This window comes from Megalops cyprinoides, chromosome 11 (assembly GCF_013368585.1).
Source record: "Megalops cyprinoides isolate fMegCyp1 chromosome 11, fMegCyp1.pri, whole genome shotgun sequence".
In the NCBI taxonomy this organism is placed as follows: domain Eukaryota; kingdom Metazoa; phylum Chordata; class Actinopteri; order Elopiformes; family Megalopidae; genus Megalops; species Megalops cyprinoides.
In genome coordinates this window covers 6,237,490-6,257,898 of record NC_050593.1, presented here as the reverse complement: position 1 = coordinate 6,257,898, position 20,409 = coordinate 6,237,490, and the positions used below count along the sequence as shown (strand labels likewise).

The 20,409-nt window shown below is 48.3% G+C and overlaps 1 protein-coding gene across 1 annotated transcript; it reads left to right on the top strand.

The window, feature by feature from the left end:
* Window positions 1-299: 299 nt before the first annotated feature.
* stk17b (serine/threonine kinase 17b (apoptosis-inducing)) lies at window positions 300-18,615 on the top strand. Its single transcript, XM_036540352.1, has 7 exons — window positions 300-1,148; window positions 7,975-8,187; window positions 10,513-10,651; window positions 11,022-11,148; window positions 11,756-11,804; window positions 12,452-12,631; window positions 15,575-18,615. The coding sequence occupies exons 1-7, from the start codon at window positions 1,027-1,029 to the stop codon at window positions 15,786-15,788; spliced, it is 1,044 nt and encodes a 347-aa protein (XP_036396245.1). The 5' UTR covers window positions 300-1,026; the 3' UTR covers window positions 15,789-18,615.
* The last annotated feature ends 1,794 nt before the right edge of the window (window positions 18,616-20,409 follow it).

Sequence of the window (20,409 nt, the reverse complement as noted above, 5' to 3'; positions counted from 1 at the left end):
GCAGAGTGATTAATCATACTTTGACATCTGTATTCTGTTCAATTTTTTCATTTCCCTTATTCTCTTACCCTAATTAGGCTATCATTTTTTTTGCAATTTCTCTCAGGTACTTTGCGACCCTGTTGTAGTGGCATTCTAGATGTCATTTGACACTATAAACACTGGGCGGCGCTGCGATGAAAAAGCAGAAGAAGAGTGAAGCTGGCTACGTCATTCGATTTGGAGCCAGCCCTACCGGTCACGCTCTGATTGGATTAATCCGAAAAGTGTGACGTAATGCGGGCACCCAAGCTCCAGTTTTCAAACGAAAATCGACCCGGGGAAGCGAAGGGGCCACCGACTGGAGTACGGATGCTTTCCACGCAATCTGTCTAACTCACAGCCCGGGAGAAGATCGCTCATAACTTTCGGTCGTAACTTTTCAGACTCTGCTCTGTGAGTTTAATCGACTCGAGGAAGAAAAAAAAACTGACAAGTTGGCACGGAAACCGTGAGCAACTGGTGGCGGTATGACTTCGCTAGCTGGCTAATCTAAATTTGTCTGATCAAGTGTAGTTTCATCCGAGAGAGGAGTGACATTTTGGGCATGCGAACAGAGGATGTTTCATCTTGATAAGCCAAAACAAACTTTGCCATTCTACTTCAGCGATTGCAGGAAACTGACATTTCTTGTGAATCTGCAACCACTTTAGCGAGATACTTTTGAGGCTAGCGAGCTAGCTATCTGACGTTGGACGTCTGTTGAGCCAGCTAGGTAGAATAGCCAGTTAGCTAGATAAGTGGAGGAAAATATCTAGGTGGACACCTAGTTGGTTACGTGTCGTCCTTATTACCAGTATAGCAAGCAAAACGGCAGAAGTGCAACGGTTCACCGGGGAAAACAACACTAGCTGCTAATTACGAGTCAGGTTGGTCCAAATCTCTTTGTGTGTAGTACTGAACTAGCTAGCCTCTTGACATTAGCCCGTTAAGTTGCTCTTAAGAGAAGGGCCAGCTCGCTATATAGCTGGATCTCACACCGGTGCGATGATGTCCCGGAGGCGGTTGGATAGCCGCAGTTGCCCCACGGGGCTTTTCGGGGAAATTCAGACCCCAATAAGGACCGAGCCCCTGGACAGCTTGTACGAGATCACCAGCGAACTGGGCAGGTGAGACATTTATCATACAAAGTTATTTTGTGTAGTGTCCGTCCATCTCCTACTGCATGTCTCAGTATATTGCCTGTTCACAATTTCCAACTGGACTAACTGCATTTCGATTTTATTTGATAGGTATTCCTATTAGCCACCGACTTAAAACAAAACATCTTTTGCCACGGTTCATAGGGACGCTATGGAAATTATAACCTGATACAGATGATCATTTCCAAATGCAAATTCAAATGCCTAGCTGTTTTACTTTATTGCTACGACAGATTATGTCAAATTATGTCACAGTCCTGTGTCTCACCCCTCACACTCTTCAGTCCTTCTCCACTAGAAGTTTCTGTGAGGCGGCGGGGCTCTGAGATGCAGGAGGTCTTGGAGTCCTGTTCAAGTCAGGAGGGTTTTGGAATATGGGTCACAGTGTATTTACGGTGGGATTTCTGGTCTGCTTGTGTTTTTCGCCTTTTAAAAAGGCGGGCTCATTTGACCCTCTCAGTGATAGCGGAGATGATAAAGTGCCACTGCTGGACAGGTACCAGAAGGTTGCGGTTCTGCGATGCCACTGATCAAGGCGAAAATCGGGCTGCATGTATGAATAAGATGTTATCTGTAGGCTATGTAGTTCATCCGGACAGAGAGTGTTAGATAAGGAGGTGGATTTTAATGTAGCTCAGTGAGTCCGCGCTAAGTGTCATGTTTGCCTTTGTCAGCCGGGCTGTGTACAGTCTGTCAAGCTAGAATGGATACCGTGTCAATGTATTTCTTAGTGGCTGATCATTCTCAAGAGTCAGGCTTGCATTGTGTATTTTAAGGGTTATAACTGTTGTAAAAGGGTCTTGTAGGTTTACTGTACTTTTGCAATAAACCTGTGATAACAGCTGTGTGTGACTCATCTCACCATAACTCATTTTCTGACGTGTAAATGATGAATAACTAACTAATTCTGAGCATTGTTTAAGAATCAGTCCTAAAGAAGAATGATTACAGAGAATGCAAATACAGAAAAAAACAAGCACTTCAGGTTAAAATATGGCTATTCTCTTGTATTCATAAAATACGGTGTTAGTGATGTGCTGCATGCAAGAGAACAAATCTTTTTGGGGGTATATATGAGGTGCGTGTGACACTGAGCAACTAAGATCGTGCTCATTTTTGTATTTTCTTTTGCTGTAAATAGGAAGACGTTTCTTTTTTGTAGTGTTCACCTGCTGGCCAAATACCTTGTCCTGTAACCGGTAGGGCACACAACATTAACTCTGCACAGCATCTAGACAGGACTGTACGAAACAAACCTCTGTGGTCATGTATTTTGAGATGCCATCAAAGGGAAGTTCCTTTCTAAGAATCACTAGGATGGCTTATGGCATTTGTTTATTACCTTGTAAAATGATAAAAATCGCTTTTCCTTTGTAATAAGGCACGAAGAGGTGAGGTGTGTGTGTGTGTGTGTGTGTGTGTGTGTGTGTGTGTGCACGCACACACCCAAGTGGGTTCCAGACTGATAAACTCTGACCCCCTGTATCATGTTAACAGGTACATGTTTGGGTCCAAAATTCACACGCATAACCATGCGCACTGGCAAACCTTTCTGGAACTTTCCTTTGAAATGGAAAGCATTTGATACTATCTGGAATGAGCTCATGCGGAAGTATTTACAAAACATTTTAAGTCACTGAAACACTGTCTTTCCAGCTCCGGCACGGATGGTGCAAGTTACTAGTTACCTTAGTAACTGGTCCTGGATCAAGATCAGAATTTGACATTTAAATGGTTGGGGTTAGTGTTCGGGGTGGGCGAGCTGATCTGAGACCTGTCGTTGGAGGCAGAGTGTAACCGGAGCCGTCGCACGTTCCGTGGGGTTGGCACTGTGTGCTGGATTGTCAAAGGGAGAGCATTTCGGTTGGAGAGAGGGCAGACAGGAGCGTGGGAGTCTTGTTTCCAGCAGGGTGGATGGGGGGGTGGGGGAGTCGACACAAGGGGCGGGCCCGCGCAGGAGACCCAATCACCTGGCTGCCCCGCTCCGCCCAGCCCCTCCCTGGCTTCTGTCAGCCTGCAGGTCCGCCGCTGTGCCGTGCGGCTGGGCAGCGGGAGCAAAGCGCACACAGGCCTGCACTCAGAGCGAATCAGCAGCCAGTAGGGATCCACTGGGCTGGAGATCAGTCCACTGTTTTTTTTCTTTACCTCTCAAGCACTGAATGGAGCTCTACTTCCCTCTAAGTAGTGACTCACTGTAAAGACTCTATACTTACTGACCACACTTTCAGGCAGGAAAATATCATTAAATGAACCATCAGTAAATCTCATTTTATGCAGGGTGCTCATGCTCTCCTTCCTGATCATTGATGAGGAAAAAGTTAGCTCTTGAATTTTCTTGCTCTTTTTTAAAATTCAAAACCAACCATTAGACTGCTAATTGAAGTAATTGTTTAGCGATCTCACAGTTGTACATTTGAATATTTGGTCTCATTTCTTGCAGTATTATCCTATATTGCTTTTAATATTCATGTATTTCCCTCTGGGCTGTTCCTGGTCAATCTGGAGTGTGTTGAGATTGCTGTAATTACTGTATCTTAATTTTAAAATATCTGCACCAAGTGTGCTTAGCAGATAATGGTCATCGTCAGGTCCCCGCAGAAATGAGCATTTTCTGAGTGCCAATCTCCAGAGCAGTGATTAATCGCCATGGTGAGGGCTGAAAAAGCTGGTGTTTTGCTGAAGATTTTGATATGGACCATGGATGTTTGATATGTGGATTGGAGAGTCAGCTCGACCCATTCCACAGGGAAAGTTCTGTCTCTCAGTGTTGGAGATGGAAATGTTCTGATTCACTGCCTTGTGGTGAGCATCCCTGATGAGGGCTGTTCTGAAGCAGGACATCTCATAGCCAACAGAGGAATGCGTGTATACGCTGTTGCTGCTGTTACTGAGGGTTTTCTCACGGACCTGTGCTTCACTTCTCACTTCTCCAATGTGGGACAGATATGACTGTCAGGGCGTTCGGGGTTTACGTCATATTTGCATCATGTCCCATATGGAATTTTACATTGTGTTATTACATTATTGTAATTGTTGTGTTATTGTTGTAATGTAACGGAATTGAATTTTGCAGTGATTCGTTGATATACCGAATGCCACGACAAACCACAGATTTCGTTAAATCCTCTGTTTGCTCAGAATTGCAGAATTCGTTTTGCCCTACATTCAGCACTGGAACCTCCAGCACAGAGGATGGAGGAACACAGGTGGTCTGTATGTGGTCATACAGAATACCTGAGATTGAATGCTTTAAGGAGGCAGCAAGTCGAAAGTGTCCCAGGTCAGTATTAGGTCATGGGACCCGAATGTGACCGAAGCCCTGAATTCCCCCTGAAAGGAAAATGGCAGAGGAGACGGTCATGGGGAATTTGTCTGTGACTGCCAGGCTGTGTGGATCGCCCTATGTGGATCTCCTTCCGCTTTGACTGGGATCCTCTGGAGGGGCCGAAGAGGGAACTGAGCTAAGATTAGTGAGCCTGGGGCCTCCTCTCAGCCCCTCAGAGCAGACTGTGGCACCAAGCCAACAAGCTGGCACATGCGAATATTGCTATATTTGAATAAACATGGATTTTCAGGCTGATCCGACCGTGATCCTAACTCAAAAATCATCACTTTTCACCCAATGGGACCGCGCAGTTTAGGTTTCCAAAGGGATGGCGTATGTCTCCACGTTGTAAGATGGCATTTGACATGTGCTTCAGCACCCTCACCCCCCCAGACAGCTGGCTACAGTGACCGAGCATGGTGGCATTGTGCCAGCGCTGAAATAAAAAGGAACAAACACACACACAGACCCCTGCAGTGTTTCTGCAGTAAGAGGAAGGAAGCCATCATATGAGTAAATAGCCTTCAAGCCCAGCAGTGCTCTGAGAAACAGGAACCTGCCACTGTGTTTGGCCTACTCTCAAGTTCCTTTTTCTGTGTGTGTGTGTGTGTGTGTGTGTGTGTGTGTGTTGTGTTTGTAAAGCCTGTGTGCATATGCATTTGTGTATGTGCATGTGCATGTGTACATTGTGTCACGTGTGCACGTATGTCTGTGTCCTTTTTGTGTTTTCTGTGTGCGCTTGTGTGTTTTTTTTCCATATATATTTGTGGATCTGTGTTCCTTGCATGCATATGTGTATGCGTGTGTGCATGAATGTGCATGCGTGAGTCTGTATCTGTGCATATATGCATGTGTTTGTGTGTTGTACCATAGTACTGCAGAAGGACTCTTTTCACAAGCATTTCCTCCCTTCCCAGAATGGAAGTCTCCGCTCCAGTGTTCAAATTTGTTGTTGTTAAAGAGCAAATCCAGTTCACATTTGATTTACAGTGTCACAATAACACAGCCACATACAGTTACGATGCTACTCCTTGCAATTTCTCATTCTCTCCGCCAATCCCAGCATACTCTTACAGTTCTATGGGGGCATTCTTAGTAGCTGGAATAAAACTCCTTTTAGAATGGCCTTATAAAACATAGACTCAGGAACACTAATGTTTAGTGGCTTCGTGGATCATTTGGACCATAGTGTTATGTACTGTACTTCTGTGCCAGCCTGTCTGTCTCGCAGGCCTTTTTGAGTATGGGTGGTCTGGTGTGGGTCACCAAACAAACCGCGGCACAGAATCGGTTTGAGTTGCACTTGACGGGTCCTCCTGGAGGTGACTGTTGGCAATGGGTTGGGGTCAGGAGCCCCTGCTCAATGCTCTGCTGCGGAGGCAGTGTGGTTGAGGAGGGAGGGCTCAACCTCTGTGTGTCTGTCTGTCCATCCATTGTGTATGTGTTCCCTGTGTGGTTACAGCAGGCGCAGACTGGATTTTCTGGCAGGTGTGTGTGGTGGCTGTTGAGCCACAGAGCTCAGTGAGTCAAGACATAGAGTTGGCGTCAGAGTCTGAGTGTTCTGGAGACGGTGGTGGGCCTTACGCATTTGAAGCTGAAAATAGGAACTGTGTGTGTGTGTGTGTGAGAGAGAGAGTGAATGTGAATGTGAGTGTGCGTATGTTTGCTGGTCTTCCATTTACAGCAGAACTTTAATGGTGCATACACTTTGCTGTTCTTCACACTGTTGATTTGGGGGTTTTTTTGCACAGGAAACTCTGGTTATCTGTGTGAATGTGTGTGTGCTCTGTGATTATGGCTAAGTCTGTGCTACTAGCCACAGCCTCTGAGTTTTGGCACTGAGAAAACACCAGGGATTTTTTGTCTTGCCAAGTTTAGGAATGACAGGCATGTATGACTTTTTAAAAGTTCCCCATCACACATAATGTGACATAATTATGACCAAGCGAAAGTGAAAAAGGAGCGTGTGTGCAGAAATCACCAGGGGCTGTCCGTCAGCTTCCCTGGCACATGCTGTCCTCCCCCGCTGTCATACTCACAGTGTGACAAAGTCACATGCGCCTCCCAGCCCTGCAGTGGGCCTGACCGTGCTCTTAAGTGAGATAATATACACTATATGGACAAAAGTATTCGGACGCCTGACCATTAAATTGTAATGACATTCAAAGACATATACTTTAATATGGAGTTGGTCCCCCTTTTGCAGCTATAACAGCTTCCACTCTTCTTGGAAGGCTTTCCACAAGATTTTGGAGTGTTTCTGTGGGAATTTGTGCCCATTCATTCTGTAGAGCATTTATGAGGTCAGGCACTGATGTTGGACGAGAAGGCCTGGCTCGCAATCTCCGTTCCAGTTCATTGCAAAGGTGCTCGATGGGGTTGAGGTCAGGGCTCTGTGCGGGCCAGTCAAGTTCTTCCACACTGAGCTCATCAAACCATGTCTTTATAGTCCTTGCTTTGTGCACTGGGGCACGGTCATGTTGGAATAGAAAAGGGCCTTCCCCAAACTGTTGCCACAAAGTTGGAAGCATAGCATTGTCCAAAATGTCTTGGTATGCTGAAGCATTAAGTTTGCCCTTCACTGGAGATAAGGGGCCTAGCCCAAACCCTGAAAAACAGGTGTGGCCGAATACTTTTGTTCATATAGTGTATGTGCAAGATCTGAGCAATCAAAATCAGAGGCTGTTTCACCTGCTCATGGCCAGGAGGCATCTTTCATCACATCAGGGAGCAGAGGGTAGGAAAGCAGTCCTCTCCCTTGCTGTGAGGCCTGGTCTTCACATACTTATCTCAGTGTGAGGCATGGACGATCAGGTGTATTACACAGCACTGTCCCTGAGGGCCTATATGTGAGTGGCTGCTGGCTGGTGCTCTGTGAGTGCAGTCAGCTGATGGGTGTGTGTGTCATCGTCACCACTAGACAACTCTTCCGTGCCCCTAGACTCTGTGTTCCGTGCACCGTTGGCCACTGTGAGAGCTCCATGGTCCTCGCTAATGAGGCGGAGCCCTTGGGCGTAATCAGAACGCGGCCTTCCCTCTGGTCATGACCCACTCCTGAATGCCTGACCATATCTGCCTTTGCCTCAGGCCTAAATCTGTGTCTGTGCACCTGACGGTTAAAGATGAGTCAATGTGGGCATGTGGGCAGCAGTGTGGCAAGGTGGTAAGGAGCAGGGCTTGTAAGCTAAAGGTTACTGGTTCAATTCCCTGCTGGGGAACTGCTGCTGTACCCTTAAGGCACTTAACTCACAATTGCCTCAGTGAAATATCCAGCTGTATAAATGGATAAAACTGTAAGTTGCTCTGGATAAGAGGGTCTGCTAAGTGCAATGTAATTATGTGAAAAATGCTTCAATGTGTGTGCAGTGGAACACGCCCTCTCTGCCTGCATTTACTAGTGGAATGAATGTGATATTGAAGAGGGCTGAAGAGAGTTAAAACCCCTGTGTCTCTCTCTCCCTCTCTCAGGGGAAAGTTCGCAGTGGTGAAGAAGTGCGTGGAGAAGGCCACCGGGAAGGAGTTTGCCGCCAAGTTCCTGCGGAAGCGGCGGCGCGGACGGGACTGCCGGGCGGAGATCGTGCACGAGATGGCAGTGCTGGAGGCCGCCCGCAACAACCCGCGGGTGGTCAATCTGCACGCTGCGTTCGAGACCGACCACGACATCGTCCTGCTGCTGGAGTAGTAAGTGGCTGGCCTGTGTGGGGGGTGGGGTAAGGGGCGGGGCAGGGGTGGGGATATCCTCCTTTCAGTGGACACAGTGTGATGTTCTGCTCCAGGAAATGGGCTTGTTAGCCAAAGGTTGCTGATGCAGGTTCAAGGTGGGACACAGCTATGACGTGTGACCTTAGGCAAGACACTTAACCTGAATCGCTTCTGTAAATATCCAGTTATGTAAATGTTTAATATGTAGAAATCCTAGCATTGTAAGTCCCTCTGATAAGGCCACCTGTTAGGCAAATAAATGATGCTAAAATGTTTTTAGATTGGAGAACAAAAATGGCTTCAAAAAGTACGCACAGATAAGCTGAAGACATGGTGAAAAGATTCAGGTTTTCAGGGACACGAGATGACTGTTAGGAGTAATTGGGACAAGCTGGTTCAGGTTCACTTACACGCCCAGAGATGTTCTTGAACACTCCTTTAGAAGCAGGCTCTCACACGCACCCCGGGAGCAAAGTCCACCCAGCAAAGCAGCCACTCCTGAGAGCTTGGGCCCAGTCAGGAAGAGCAAGGGCAGAGAAGTTCTATTTAATGACCAGATCTTTAGACCCGTGTTCCTTTCCATTCTCCACACATCTGACTACAAGAGTCTCTGATTGATGACCACAGATCCTGCGTTGATCCACTGCTACCTATGAAAGTTCTGTCTGTAAATCAACACTTAAGCTTCAACAATGACAGACAGAATATCCAGTGTTGAGTACACAGAGCCGAACATCTGTTCAGCAAATAGAATATCTGTGGCAGCACTGTCCACTCTAGATCAACGTGGTCATTATGATGTCACAGGCAGCTGGGCAGGCTCGTTCAGGAGGGGGTGCAATCTGTGTCTGTGATTAGCTGGACTTTAAACACAGGGATAGAGAGAGGGAGAGAGAGGGAGCAGGGAGAGGAGTAACCCTCCCACCAACTTTAAAGAGGATCAGAGAGGGCAGAATGCCGTGGGCTCACAGCCAGTAGGGTGTGGGTTCAAATCTCTGGCAGGCAGCTGCTGTTGTAACAGTTAATGAGTAACGTGCGTACAAGTGAAAGCAAATTTAGCAGCGTGCGATAAAAAAGGACCTGGATAAAGGTGGGCTAATAATCTCAAAGGAAATGCTAATGTCACCTATTCCACCCTGTATTTGGCCTGCATGCATGTGCTCATAGTCCCTTTGCTCTCATTTCCGTGAGGCTGCGGTTTTATCGAGTGTACGTGCCAGAAGCAATTAAACAACCACAACTACAAGTAGAGAAATATTTGAAGCAAACCAGTTGGGCAGAAACCAGTGCTGGGTTCACCAGAAACGCCACTGTGCGTGTATACGCACAGATAAAGAGAAAGATCTCGGTATATCCCTGATTCTTTGAACTGCCTCTGCGCCCTCACGGCTCTGACAACTGATCTGTGCTTGATAATCTCCTGTGACCTGCGAGGGCTTCAGCACCGAGCCTCTCTCTCTCACTCTCTCTCTCTTTCTTTCTCACCACCTCTCTCTGTCTTTCTTTCCCTCCCTTCTCTCTTAAATCCGGTTCCCTTCTCTCCCTCTTTCCTGCCCCAGCCGCCCGGCCTGTGTGTTCAGGGCGGTTCGGTGAATAAAAGCGGGCAAGATGTTTATTCTGGGTCAGAGTTATGAAGTCTTAATCCGCTGTTTACGGCCTTGGCCTCAATAAGGGCATGTGGGCTTTGAGCAGATCAGGAAGGAGATGCAGGAAAATGTATGTACATATAGTCCTGATCTTGACCAATCCCATTCAAATGCAGTCAAATGTTGTTCGAAACTTAAGACGGAGACCCACTGTAACTGCAGAATTTATAGTTTGGTTATGGATCGTTAATCTGCAAAGCAAAGCAAGGACCAGATTTGTGGCTGGCAGGGTCAGAGCTTAACCTGATTTTATGTGGTGCCCAGGTGCTGACGTATGAATGCCCCTAGACGTGATGCCAGTCTGTCACTAGGCCGTTACCCACAATCCGGCTTGGAATCATAACACATAGTGCCAGGCAGGCGGTTACCAGTTTTAACGTCTCTGGAGTGAGCAGTCTGAGAACAGAGCTGAAAACACTCTGCGGTGGTGCTGACACTAACCACAAGGTCACTGAACCGGTTCGTCTGCGAGGCTGGCACCCTCATCCAGTTCAGATTACACTTTTTGCTCTGCTCAGCTGTAGCAAAAACTGAAAGAACCGTCCCATGTCAGAGTTTATACCTGTGAGCAGGTGTTTCCTGCTCTGATCTTCTCTGGTTAGCCTGGGTTTGAGTACCTCACAGTGACGCTGTTTGCACGCGTGTGTGTGTGTTTCAGTGCGGCAGGGGGAGAGATATTCGATCACTGCGTCTCGGAGGAGCCGTTGCCAGAGCGACAGATTACCCGTCTGATCCGCCAGATGCTGGAAGGCGTTCACCTGCTGCACCAGAGCAGTGTGGTGCACCTGGACCTCAAGGTCAGCTGCCAAGCCTCCTCACACCTGCACACACACACACCTGTCTGCTCCTGAACACTCCTCCTCACACCTGTATGCTCCTGAACACGCCTCCTCACACCTGCACACATACACCTGTCTGTTCCTAAACGTGCCTCTTCAGACCTGTACACACACCTGTCTGCTTCTGAACACACTTATACACACCTGTACACGCACACGTATGTACTCTGAACACTGTCCTCCACACCCGTGTATTCCTGAACACTCCTGAACACGTGGCTGACCCCCTGTACACCCCGTCAGTGAGGCACTACGGGCTGCGGTAGGGAGGGGACCAGAATTCCCTTACAGGGTTACCATGACAGCGTCCCTCGCCCCTCTCTCACAGCCTCAGAACATCCTCCTCACCAGCCTGTCCCCGCTGGGTGACATCAAGATCGTGGACTTCGGGCTGGCGCGCAAGCTGGGCACGGCGGGAGAGCTGAGGGAGATCCTGGGCACGCCTGAGTACGTGGGTAAGGCTCCTGCGTTGCTCCGCTCCGGCATCGCCCCGCTCCGGTGTCGCCTGTACACGCCAAATTCCACACCTCTCCTCAGTGGCTCCCAACGGCCTGCACAGACAATGAGGACATCTGTGTCTGGCGCATAGGAAGGCTTTGCAGAAGGCTGTGCCAAAGGAGTGGAAATAGCTCATGCTTTATACAGAAAGGCTCGCTCTTAGAGTGGGCTTTACTGTCTTTGTTGGTTCTTCAGAACAAATGGAGCCTGTGTTTCACTGGCAGTGATTGATTGATTGTTGGCTGACTGACTGACTGACTGACCGACTTACTGACTGGTACACTGACCTACTGACTGACTGACTGATTGCGGGGTTGATTGATTGATTGATTGATTGATTGAGAGAGTGATTGCCGGATTGATTGATTGAGAGCACGAATGACGGATTGATTACAGGATTGATTGTTTGATTGAGTGAGTGATTATGTGCGTTCTCAAGTCAGCAGCAGCCCTTGTTTCCGTGCCCTGTTGGGGAAAGAGGAAGTACCCATCGGAAAAGGAAGAGGAAGTGCATTGCAAAATGTGCTGCTGTGTGACACTGCATAATCTTCCCCTTTATTGCAGCCCCCGAGATCCTGAACTATGAGCCCATTACCACAGCGACGGACCTATGGTGAGTCCCCAGGCCATGCTGTCCAGTCACGTTGCTCTCAGCCAAACAGATGAGTGTGCAGTGCTGTGAGAGGCCTCCATCTGTGAGAAACATGTCCTGTCACGGGCTGTGGGTGTGTGCGCAAACGTTTGGCAGGGAGAGTGTGTACGTGCCAGTCACATGTGTGTCAGAAGGTGTGTGTTAACTGTATGTTTGTGTGTGTGTGTGTGTGTGTGTGTGTGTGAGAGAGTGAGAGAGTGAGAGTGAGTGCAGATCATACACCTACGTTAACTGGCAACCAGATGTATTGGCACCTCTTCCCGTGCCCGCTTATTGACACTTTGGGAGAGTGAGTGGGTTGTAGGTTGCGCCACTAAATTGACCAGGAGCCAGATATCAACAATGGTGTGTGAGTGTGTGTGTGTGTCTGTGAGTGTGTGTGTGTGTGTGTGTGTGTGTGTGTGTGTGTGTGTGTGTGTAGGCCTGTGTGTGTGTATGTGTAGGCCTGTGTGTGTGTATGTGTAGGCCTGTGTGTGTGTGTGTGTATGTGTGTCTGTGTGAGTGTGTGCGCGCACATTGTGTTCCACCACACACTCACGCACGTGTGTGTGCGCGCGCAGGTCATATCCCTGTGTTAACTGTTTATGTGTGTGTGTGTGTGTGTGCAGGAGTGTGGGGGTGATCGCCTACATGCTGGTGGCCGGGGAGTCACCCTTTGTGGGAGAGGACAAACAGGAGACCTTCCTGAATGTGTCCCAGGTCAACGTGGATTACTGCCGTGACGCCTTCTCCCAGGTGTCCGAGCTGGCTGTCGACTTCATCCGCAAGCTGCTCGTCAAGGCGCCCGAGTGAGTGAAGCATCCCTGCCTGTCCCAGCAGGCCGTTCTGTTTCATCACTGTAAACTGTCACTGTGAATAACAGTCAAAATACAGAAACTGTTTCACCCTTTACAGAAGAATAAAAAAAACTTATTAATAACACTGGAACAAGGAAAGGACAGTGAGCCTCTGTAGAATCCAGTCCAGTTAACTTCAGTGTATATTAGTTGAGCATCAAACCAGCTGTGTCAGGTGATCTCCCATCATGCATTGCTGTGCTGCCAGTCTGTATTTCTGCATTGTCTTGGACATTGCAGGTTGTGCACACTGACTTGTCTGGGAGTTTGTGGAACTTGTATGTAAAATTATATATTTTTCTGCTTCTACTGAGGGAGAGTTTGAGCATTACTGTACCCCTGCGGAAACAGGTGATCGCACTACCACATGCAAAGCAAGTTTTTCAGCTTATAAAATGTCACCTTTTAAGGAGTTGCTGACACGAAACAAGAGAGCATGTTTGCTATTTACAGTGCATAGGGGAAGTGCAGTGACTATAGCAACAGTAGCTATTTACCTTTGGGCGACACCAAATTGGACCCAATCTACTACCTCTCCTTGTGAGCACAATACAAAGTTTCAGACAGATTGGTGTAGGCACTGCACTGCCTGTGAGGAGACAATGGCATCTCTGCTCTGACTGTCTCCTAGCATGCTTCACTGTGGCCCTGTGGGAGGAACAGTTGATGTACCTCTGTACGTTGTGTGAGAACTCCCTGGAACGTGTATGGTTGTAAAATACAGTTGCGCATGAGCAGTCTTTGAGCATTAAGTAGATGATATGCTTAGGGCTGGTAGACAAGCATTTAATTTCATCACCAGCATTTGCTTTCAAGATGCGATTGCTTTCTTATCACAACACTGTTCAATGCCATTGTCGAGTCAGACGTACCTTTGACCTGACAGCTAATTTCTGAAGCGTCTGCTTTGCTGGACCTCGTACGTGAAACGTCTTCAGCAGTGCGCAGCTGCAGATAAGACCGTTTTAGGTCAGCCCAGTCAGGCTTGTGAGGAGAAACTGAGCACTGTGTAAAGACATGCAGGCGGATACACAGCTAAAAGTGAGTCTAGACTGCTGATCCATTCTGAGAGCTCGATTGTGATTCAGTTTCAGACATCAAATGAATACAGGCATGTCTCACCCTGCTAAAGTAGGTGAAACTCCCAATTAAATGCAGTTCAGCACTTTTTGATTGGCCGCAGTGGACTGAGTAATCATTTTGATTGCCGTTACCGGTAAAGGAGCTTCACGTGATCGTAAACAAACGTGGAGTCCTGGCAGGCAGGCCGAGTTTTTGGGATAAACACAGTCAGGATAGGTGCCCAGCCCCCTGAGACAGACGCAGGCGGGACGGGCGCGGACATGCCGAACAAGGGCTGTCACACCGCGGGAGGCTTATGTAAGCGGCGCAAGGATGGCGGCTGTTGTTGCGAGGAGGTGGCGCTCCCAGATTCCCAGCAGCTGAGCTCACCGGTGCACTGCGGGGCAATATTTATTCGCTCAGCAGACGCTTGTGTCCAGGGCAACGTGCATACCTCGCATTTCTTTTACATAGCATCCATTTACACAGCTGCATATCTGCCAGAGCAGTGTAGAGTCAGATGATCGAGGGCACGGCGGCTGTGCCACACCTGGGAACCAAACCCCGCAACCCCCCCCCCAGTGTGACTGATGGGCTTCCTACAGTAGTATGAAGCACGCACTTCACAGTATCCGTAACAAGAATCATCTCTTTGTTCTGGCAAGGCACCACGCTTGTGGATTCTTGATCTGCATGCGCTGTGAATTTATCCAGCTGTCGCCACAGTACAGTATGAAGCGCGGCCTTCCTGAGTGATTTATGTGTTTGCTCATTATTGCTTTCATAGCAGATCTTCTTATTTTCTTCCAGTTCTGGAGAGGCACTCGTAGCATTGCAATGAATACACAGCGGTATTAATGAGCTGTAATGTGCAGGTATCGCAGGTTGCTGGGGTGAGGGTGTCTGCCCGGTGAACCGTAATGATGACAGCGCGTCCGCTGTTCGTCAGAGTTTCCAGCGCCGGTCACGGAGGGCTCCCTCCCGCTCCAGCTTTCCCGGCTGGAACGAGTGGTCTGAACAGTACTGCTACAGACCGTAATTATGGGATGGAACGCACGGCACAGCCGCAGACTCCTGGCGCTGCCTGACATCGAGCCAGTCAGCAGAAATCCGCGAAGCGCGATCCAGCAAGATTTTCCAGCTCCCCTCGCCCTGCCAGCGCCCCGCTGGAGCCGGGGACAGGAAGAGGAGCCGGCGCGGGCGGTGGGGATTGGCTGAGCCAGGCGGCCCCGTCGTGCGGTGTGAGAAAAGCTTACAGACACCAGGGCCTTTCAGGACCGAGGCTGCAGCTGGCACACATAGCCGTCCCACATCCAGGATCAACAGCGGGTCCTTCCATCCCAAAGCTGCCAATACTTTTCTTTTTTTTGGGAAGGGGGATGGCTCACACTCACTCAGATTTTCTTGAGCTGAATCTGAACTGCAATTTTACAGCTGAATTTGACACCCCATCTCAAAAACCACTTGGAATACAGAGCGTAAATTTCAGATTTATTTATATCAGTTGTCAAGTAATATTTGGTAGCAACCTGAATCTGGGACCATTGTGTGCGAGGCATCGGTAGACCTGATAGAGTGACTCTCTTGTAAAATGTGCTCCTACGACTACACCAGCACTGCACAATGATTAAGAAAGTGGTCATCTGGTGAAATGGTTAATCGCTGACATCCCCACTTACGTAGTAGGATCGATAGGGCAAGATGTGTTCATATGTAATTCCGTGTGTATGTGCACTGTGGGGCTTAGTGCAGAATGTCATATGAATTTCCGTATGTGTGTGTGAATGTGCATGGCAGGGACTTCCAGCTCTGAGTGTCCTCTTGCCCACACAGGGACCGGCCCAGTGCAGCTGACTGCCTGTCCCACCCCTGGCTGTGGCAGCTGGGCCCAGAGACAGACCCCCCTGTGTTCCGCCCACAGCGGGAGAGGAGCATGGGAAAGTGGGCGGTCCCGCCGGAGGACTGCGAGGACAAGGAGAACTTCCTGGACTCGCCGTATGGGAAACGGTCCCGCCTGGAGGACGCAGTGTTCGAGGGCGCCCCCTGATGGACAGAGTGGTAAAATAAGGCAGCGGGCTCGGTCTCGGTCTCGCTTTGAAGACTTTTCTAAATTAAGTATTGCAAGTATTGCATGCTGGGAAGCCCTGTGCCTTGTCCGTCCGTCCTTCTGTCCAGGGTGCGGGCGGATCGTCTGCCATCTGGCAGCTCTTCCTGTCACGTTCTGTGAAGGTGTTCAGCTAAACCAAAGAAAATGGTGTCTTCACTGATTGAAAACTGTCCACTTTAATATCAAAAGGAATCATCTTCTGTGTTAGAAGTTGACTTTTGTTTTTTGTGTATTAATTATGCATAGGTTTAAGGTAATTGCTTCCATTTACTTTCCAAGAAGCGCTTGCTATTGTATTCAAGTTATATATATTTTTGTCCTTAATGTTGGTTGAATCTCACTTGTGTATTATTGAAAATTGAAGGCCATAAGTCTTGAGTGAAGAACAGTTGGTAATCTGAGTCTCCTGGCTGCCAAAGTACTTATCCAGCTGTGGTCCTGGGGGGGGGGTTTGCCTGATAGGATTTTTTCTCATCAGGGTGTGGCCTATTGCAAAGTCCCCCCCTGAGGTCACACAGAAGGTCAACCTTGCCCATCATAAAATCTGTGTGCGCATATATATATATATATATATATATATATATATATATATATATATATATATATGAGCTCTCTCCTGGCGAAGGAGTTTACAAAACAAGCCAAACTGTTTTTCCTGTTTCCAGTGCTGTGTGCCGTTCCTGCACAAGCTGGTTGTACTGTGCGAATGTCCCTCTGAAGGTGACATTGACGCCAGGTCAGCCTGGAGAAGGGTCCAAATTAATGGTCAAGTGAGCTCTTTTCTTACCAAGTGGCACATTGGGTCTGGGCATTTGATTGACTGATTTATTTTGTCCTACCCCATTTTGTAACCCCTTCATAAAGGTTATGGGGTTCCCCTTGGGACCTCTGTAGAAGAGGAGGTTGTTTAATTTAATAAGTTTAGTCCTATGTATCCAATCAGCTCTTAACTTTTCCCAACTGGAAGAGATTTGTGTTTGTTTAATGTATTGCCTGAGCATATATGTCTGATCCATTCTTTTAAAAGTTGTATTTTAAAAGTGCATTAATCTTATATTTTAATGTAATGTAATATAAATGTGTTTTAAATAGATGTGCCATGCGTTAAATCAGGCCAGTATTGGAGGCTATCCCGCCAAAAAGGGGAGTAAAATCACAGCAGGAGGTGTGCACGGGGAGGGAGGCACAGCATTGGGCATTGTTATGGTGCCCCATGCCCAAACCCTCTGCTAGTGCTGACGCTCTGTCGCTAACGGTCTCTTCAGCCGTCTACGCTCGTTCACAGATGGACTGCCCCTGTCAGGGCTTGGCTGCTCCCCTGGCAGTCCTGCTGCAGTGAACGTTACAGATGTTCCCTTTAGGACACCTGTGTGCTCACTGTGTCTAGACACCGGGGTTAGAGAGGTTTCAGCCTTTCAGCTGAGAGCCTTTCCCCCAGCAGCACTACACGCCGATCCCCCCCCCCGGGAGTCACACTCCCAGACATTCCATTTAGGTTTCAGGGTGGCGCTGGGACGACGGGGGAGAGATCCCTCTGGCGACGCTACATTCCAGACCCAGCCTTTTGTTTCATGTCTCCTCTCACCCTCTCCCTGCTGGACAGGTATTGATTAACCGGTAGTCAGAGAATGCGATCCATTGTGTTATGTGTGACGCCTAAAAGAAAAGCGCAGGATTGTTTATCCGCTCTTAAAAAGCAGCCCTACAATTTTATGGGGACTCCTCAGGTTTCTCTGAAATACCCTACCATCTACACTGACGCAAGGAGAGCACTGTGTGCCACACCTGGGCCCCAGTGAAGCAGGGTGCAGCCTCAGAACACCTTGTATCGAAAAAGGCCTGTGAATTTCTGGCGCTGCCCTCCTTCCGTAGTCTTGTCTAAATGCCCAGAATGGAGTTCTTCTGAAGTGTTTTTTTTTTTTTTTTTTTTTTTTGCGTGGTAATACAAGACAAAACTAGTTTTCTGTTTCTCATCAGCTGTACTACACCCTCCCTTAAAGAAGGCACAGCAGCTAGGTTGGTGTTAATGGCAGATTTTGTGCCACATTGAAGCGTTCAGCTTTTTTATCAGCCTAATTTCTACATTTCCTGGGACTGGAGGTTAACTGTATGAAAATGACCCTTTAGTGTTGTGAGAAACATGCTGTTTCACAGTTTACACACCACACCCACATTACAAATGTGTTTTTGTAATTCACAGTTTTTTTCCTCCATTATTGTGAAATTTCCTCTTGCAGTCGCTCTAACTTTCTGATTAAAAGTGACCAAAGCACTTTTGAGCCTCCCCTCCCCTATGTCCTTAGCCCGTCCCCCAACTTAGTGATGTCACAATGTTCTTCTTGTCCAATGAAAGCATGAGAACATAAAAAAAGCATGATATGGAAATAAACAAGAGGAAGTTATTGGTGAGAAGAGATGTGAAAGAGTCTTAGATGTCCAGATCAGCCATGTCATTCCATATGTGCTGTATGTGCCATTCTATATGTCTGATGCTCAAAGGTTGAGCCTGTTGGACGGTGGTCAGGATCAGTTGTGAGTTTTCCTGCTCTCATTGGATCAGACCACCTCATGCATTGGGGGACCTAAAAGAATGAGAGGGTGGGGAGTGGGCAGGGTTGTTGGCTGAAAGTAGGCCAGAGGGTGCTCCTGAGGGGTGTGTCCATGCTGTTGGCGGAGGGTCTCCCTGGCATTTCTTTACAGCCTCTTCTGTTATGTTCCAACTCCCTCCCTCTCTTTCTCTCTCTCTCTCTCTCTCTCTCTCTCTCTCTCTTTCCTTTCATGCTGTTGGGAGTTTTGCAAAAACATGAACATTCCGACAACCCCCCCGACCTCAGGTTAACTCAGACTGCACAAGTCACATGACCAGCCACTGTTGTGTGTGTATGTGTGAGTATGCATGTGAGTGCGCGCGTGTGTATAATTCATACAGCCTGCTCTTTCTTGGTGCTGTACCAGTGTTCACCAGTGCCTCTGGGCCCAGAGTATCTCTTAGCCTAGTAATAACAGTCACTTACCAACCCTAGACTTGGAGGATTGCCATCCTGCAAGTTCGTCAGCTCTTAAATCTGCACCAGGTCACCTGTGTGTGCATGCATGCATGACAAACTCATGAATGGTGTTTGGTTGGACAAACATACAAATCACCAGCGCTACATTGTTTTGTATATGTGCCAAATAGTTGTATATGGAGTCAGACAGATTGGTATTTTACGTCCAACCAAAGGCTGTTCCTGGGTTTGATGTCTGAACAGGTTTCTGGCTGATGGAAAGGTTGTGCTTTCAGATGTTTTTCAGGAACATTCCCCTTGCAGGGGTCACACTGCCATGTGAAAGTGAGCTGACTGCGTGCTGGAGTGTGTGCACCGTTGACATGTCATTTATTTAGAGTGGAGATGCAGAGCGGCGAGGTGCAGGTGGGGACAGATTGTGAAAGGAAAGAGGAATGTGTGATGGTGGGGAAGGAGGTGAAGCAGCATGTGGCTGTATCCACCTGAGCGCCCGGTCAGAGTGCTTATGAATCCAGGAAAAAGCATGTGATTCCATGGGGAAGCAGCTGGGGTGTGTGTGTGTGTGTGTGCGTATGCGTGTATGACGGGTCTTAAAGAGGGCAAGGGCAGGTGTTGGGGGTCGTTAAAGGACAGGAGGAAGTGTTCTGAGGAAGAGAGAATGATGGGGGGGGGCTTTGTTAAAGAGGAGGAAGAGCACAGTGGAACAGCCATCATATGGCTGTGTACATAAGGAGGAGCAGGACTGGACCCAGGAGAAAGAGCTCCAGGGGGTTTGAGAGGAAAGGCGCTGGCGGTCGGCGAGAGGAGCACGCCACGGAGGGCGTGCCGGAGCGGCTGCATCTGACAGCAGGGCCCGCTCCTGAATGCTGCTCTTTGTCTGCCCAGATGGAAACGTGGTTTGTGTTTGCCGCTGCCGGACTCCTCGGCTATGTCGCTGGCTGGTACACATACACAAACTACAGCCTCAGTGCAGTCAGAGAAATTACACAGAAGCCTCTTGAGAGAGTGGTTTGCTGTACCACTGTCCAGAATGTATTTGCAAGTATATGTGTCTGTGTGGAGAACGGAATTGGCAGTAGAGCTGGTATATGTGTCTGTGAGGAGGGTGGAATTGGCAGTAGAGCTGGTATATGTGTCTGTGAGGAGAGTGGAATTGGCAGCAGAGCTGGTATATGTGTCTGTGAGGAGAGTGGAATTGGCAGTAGAGCTGGTATATGTGTCTGTGAGGAGAGTGGAATTGGCAGCAGAGCTGGTATATGTGTCTGTGAGGAGAGTGGAATTGGCAGTAGAGCTGGTATATGTGTCTGTGAGGAGGGTGGAATTGGCAGCAGAGCTGGTATATGTGTCTGTGAGGAGAGTGGAATTGGCAGTAGAGCTGGTATATGTGTCTGTGAGGAGAGTGGAATTGGCAGCAGAGCTGGTATATGTGTCTGTGAGGAGAGTGGAATTGGCAGTAGAGCTGGTATATGTGTCTGTGAGGAGAGTGGAATTGGCAGCAGAGCTGGTATATGTGTCTGTGAGGAGAGTGGAATTGGCAGCAGAGCTGGTATATG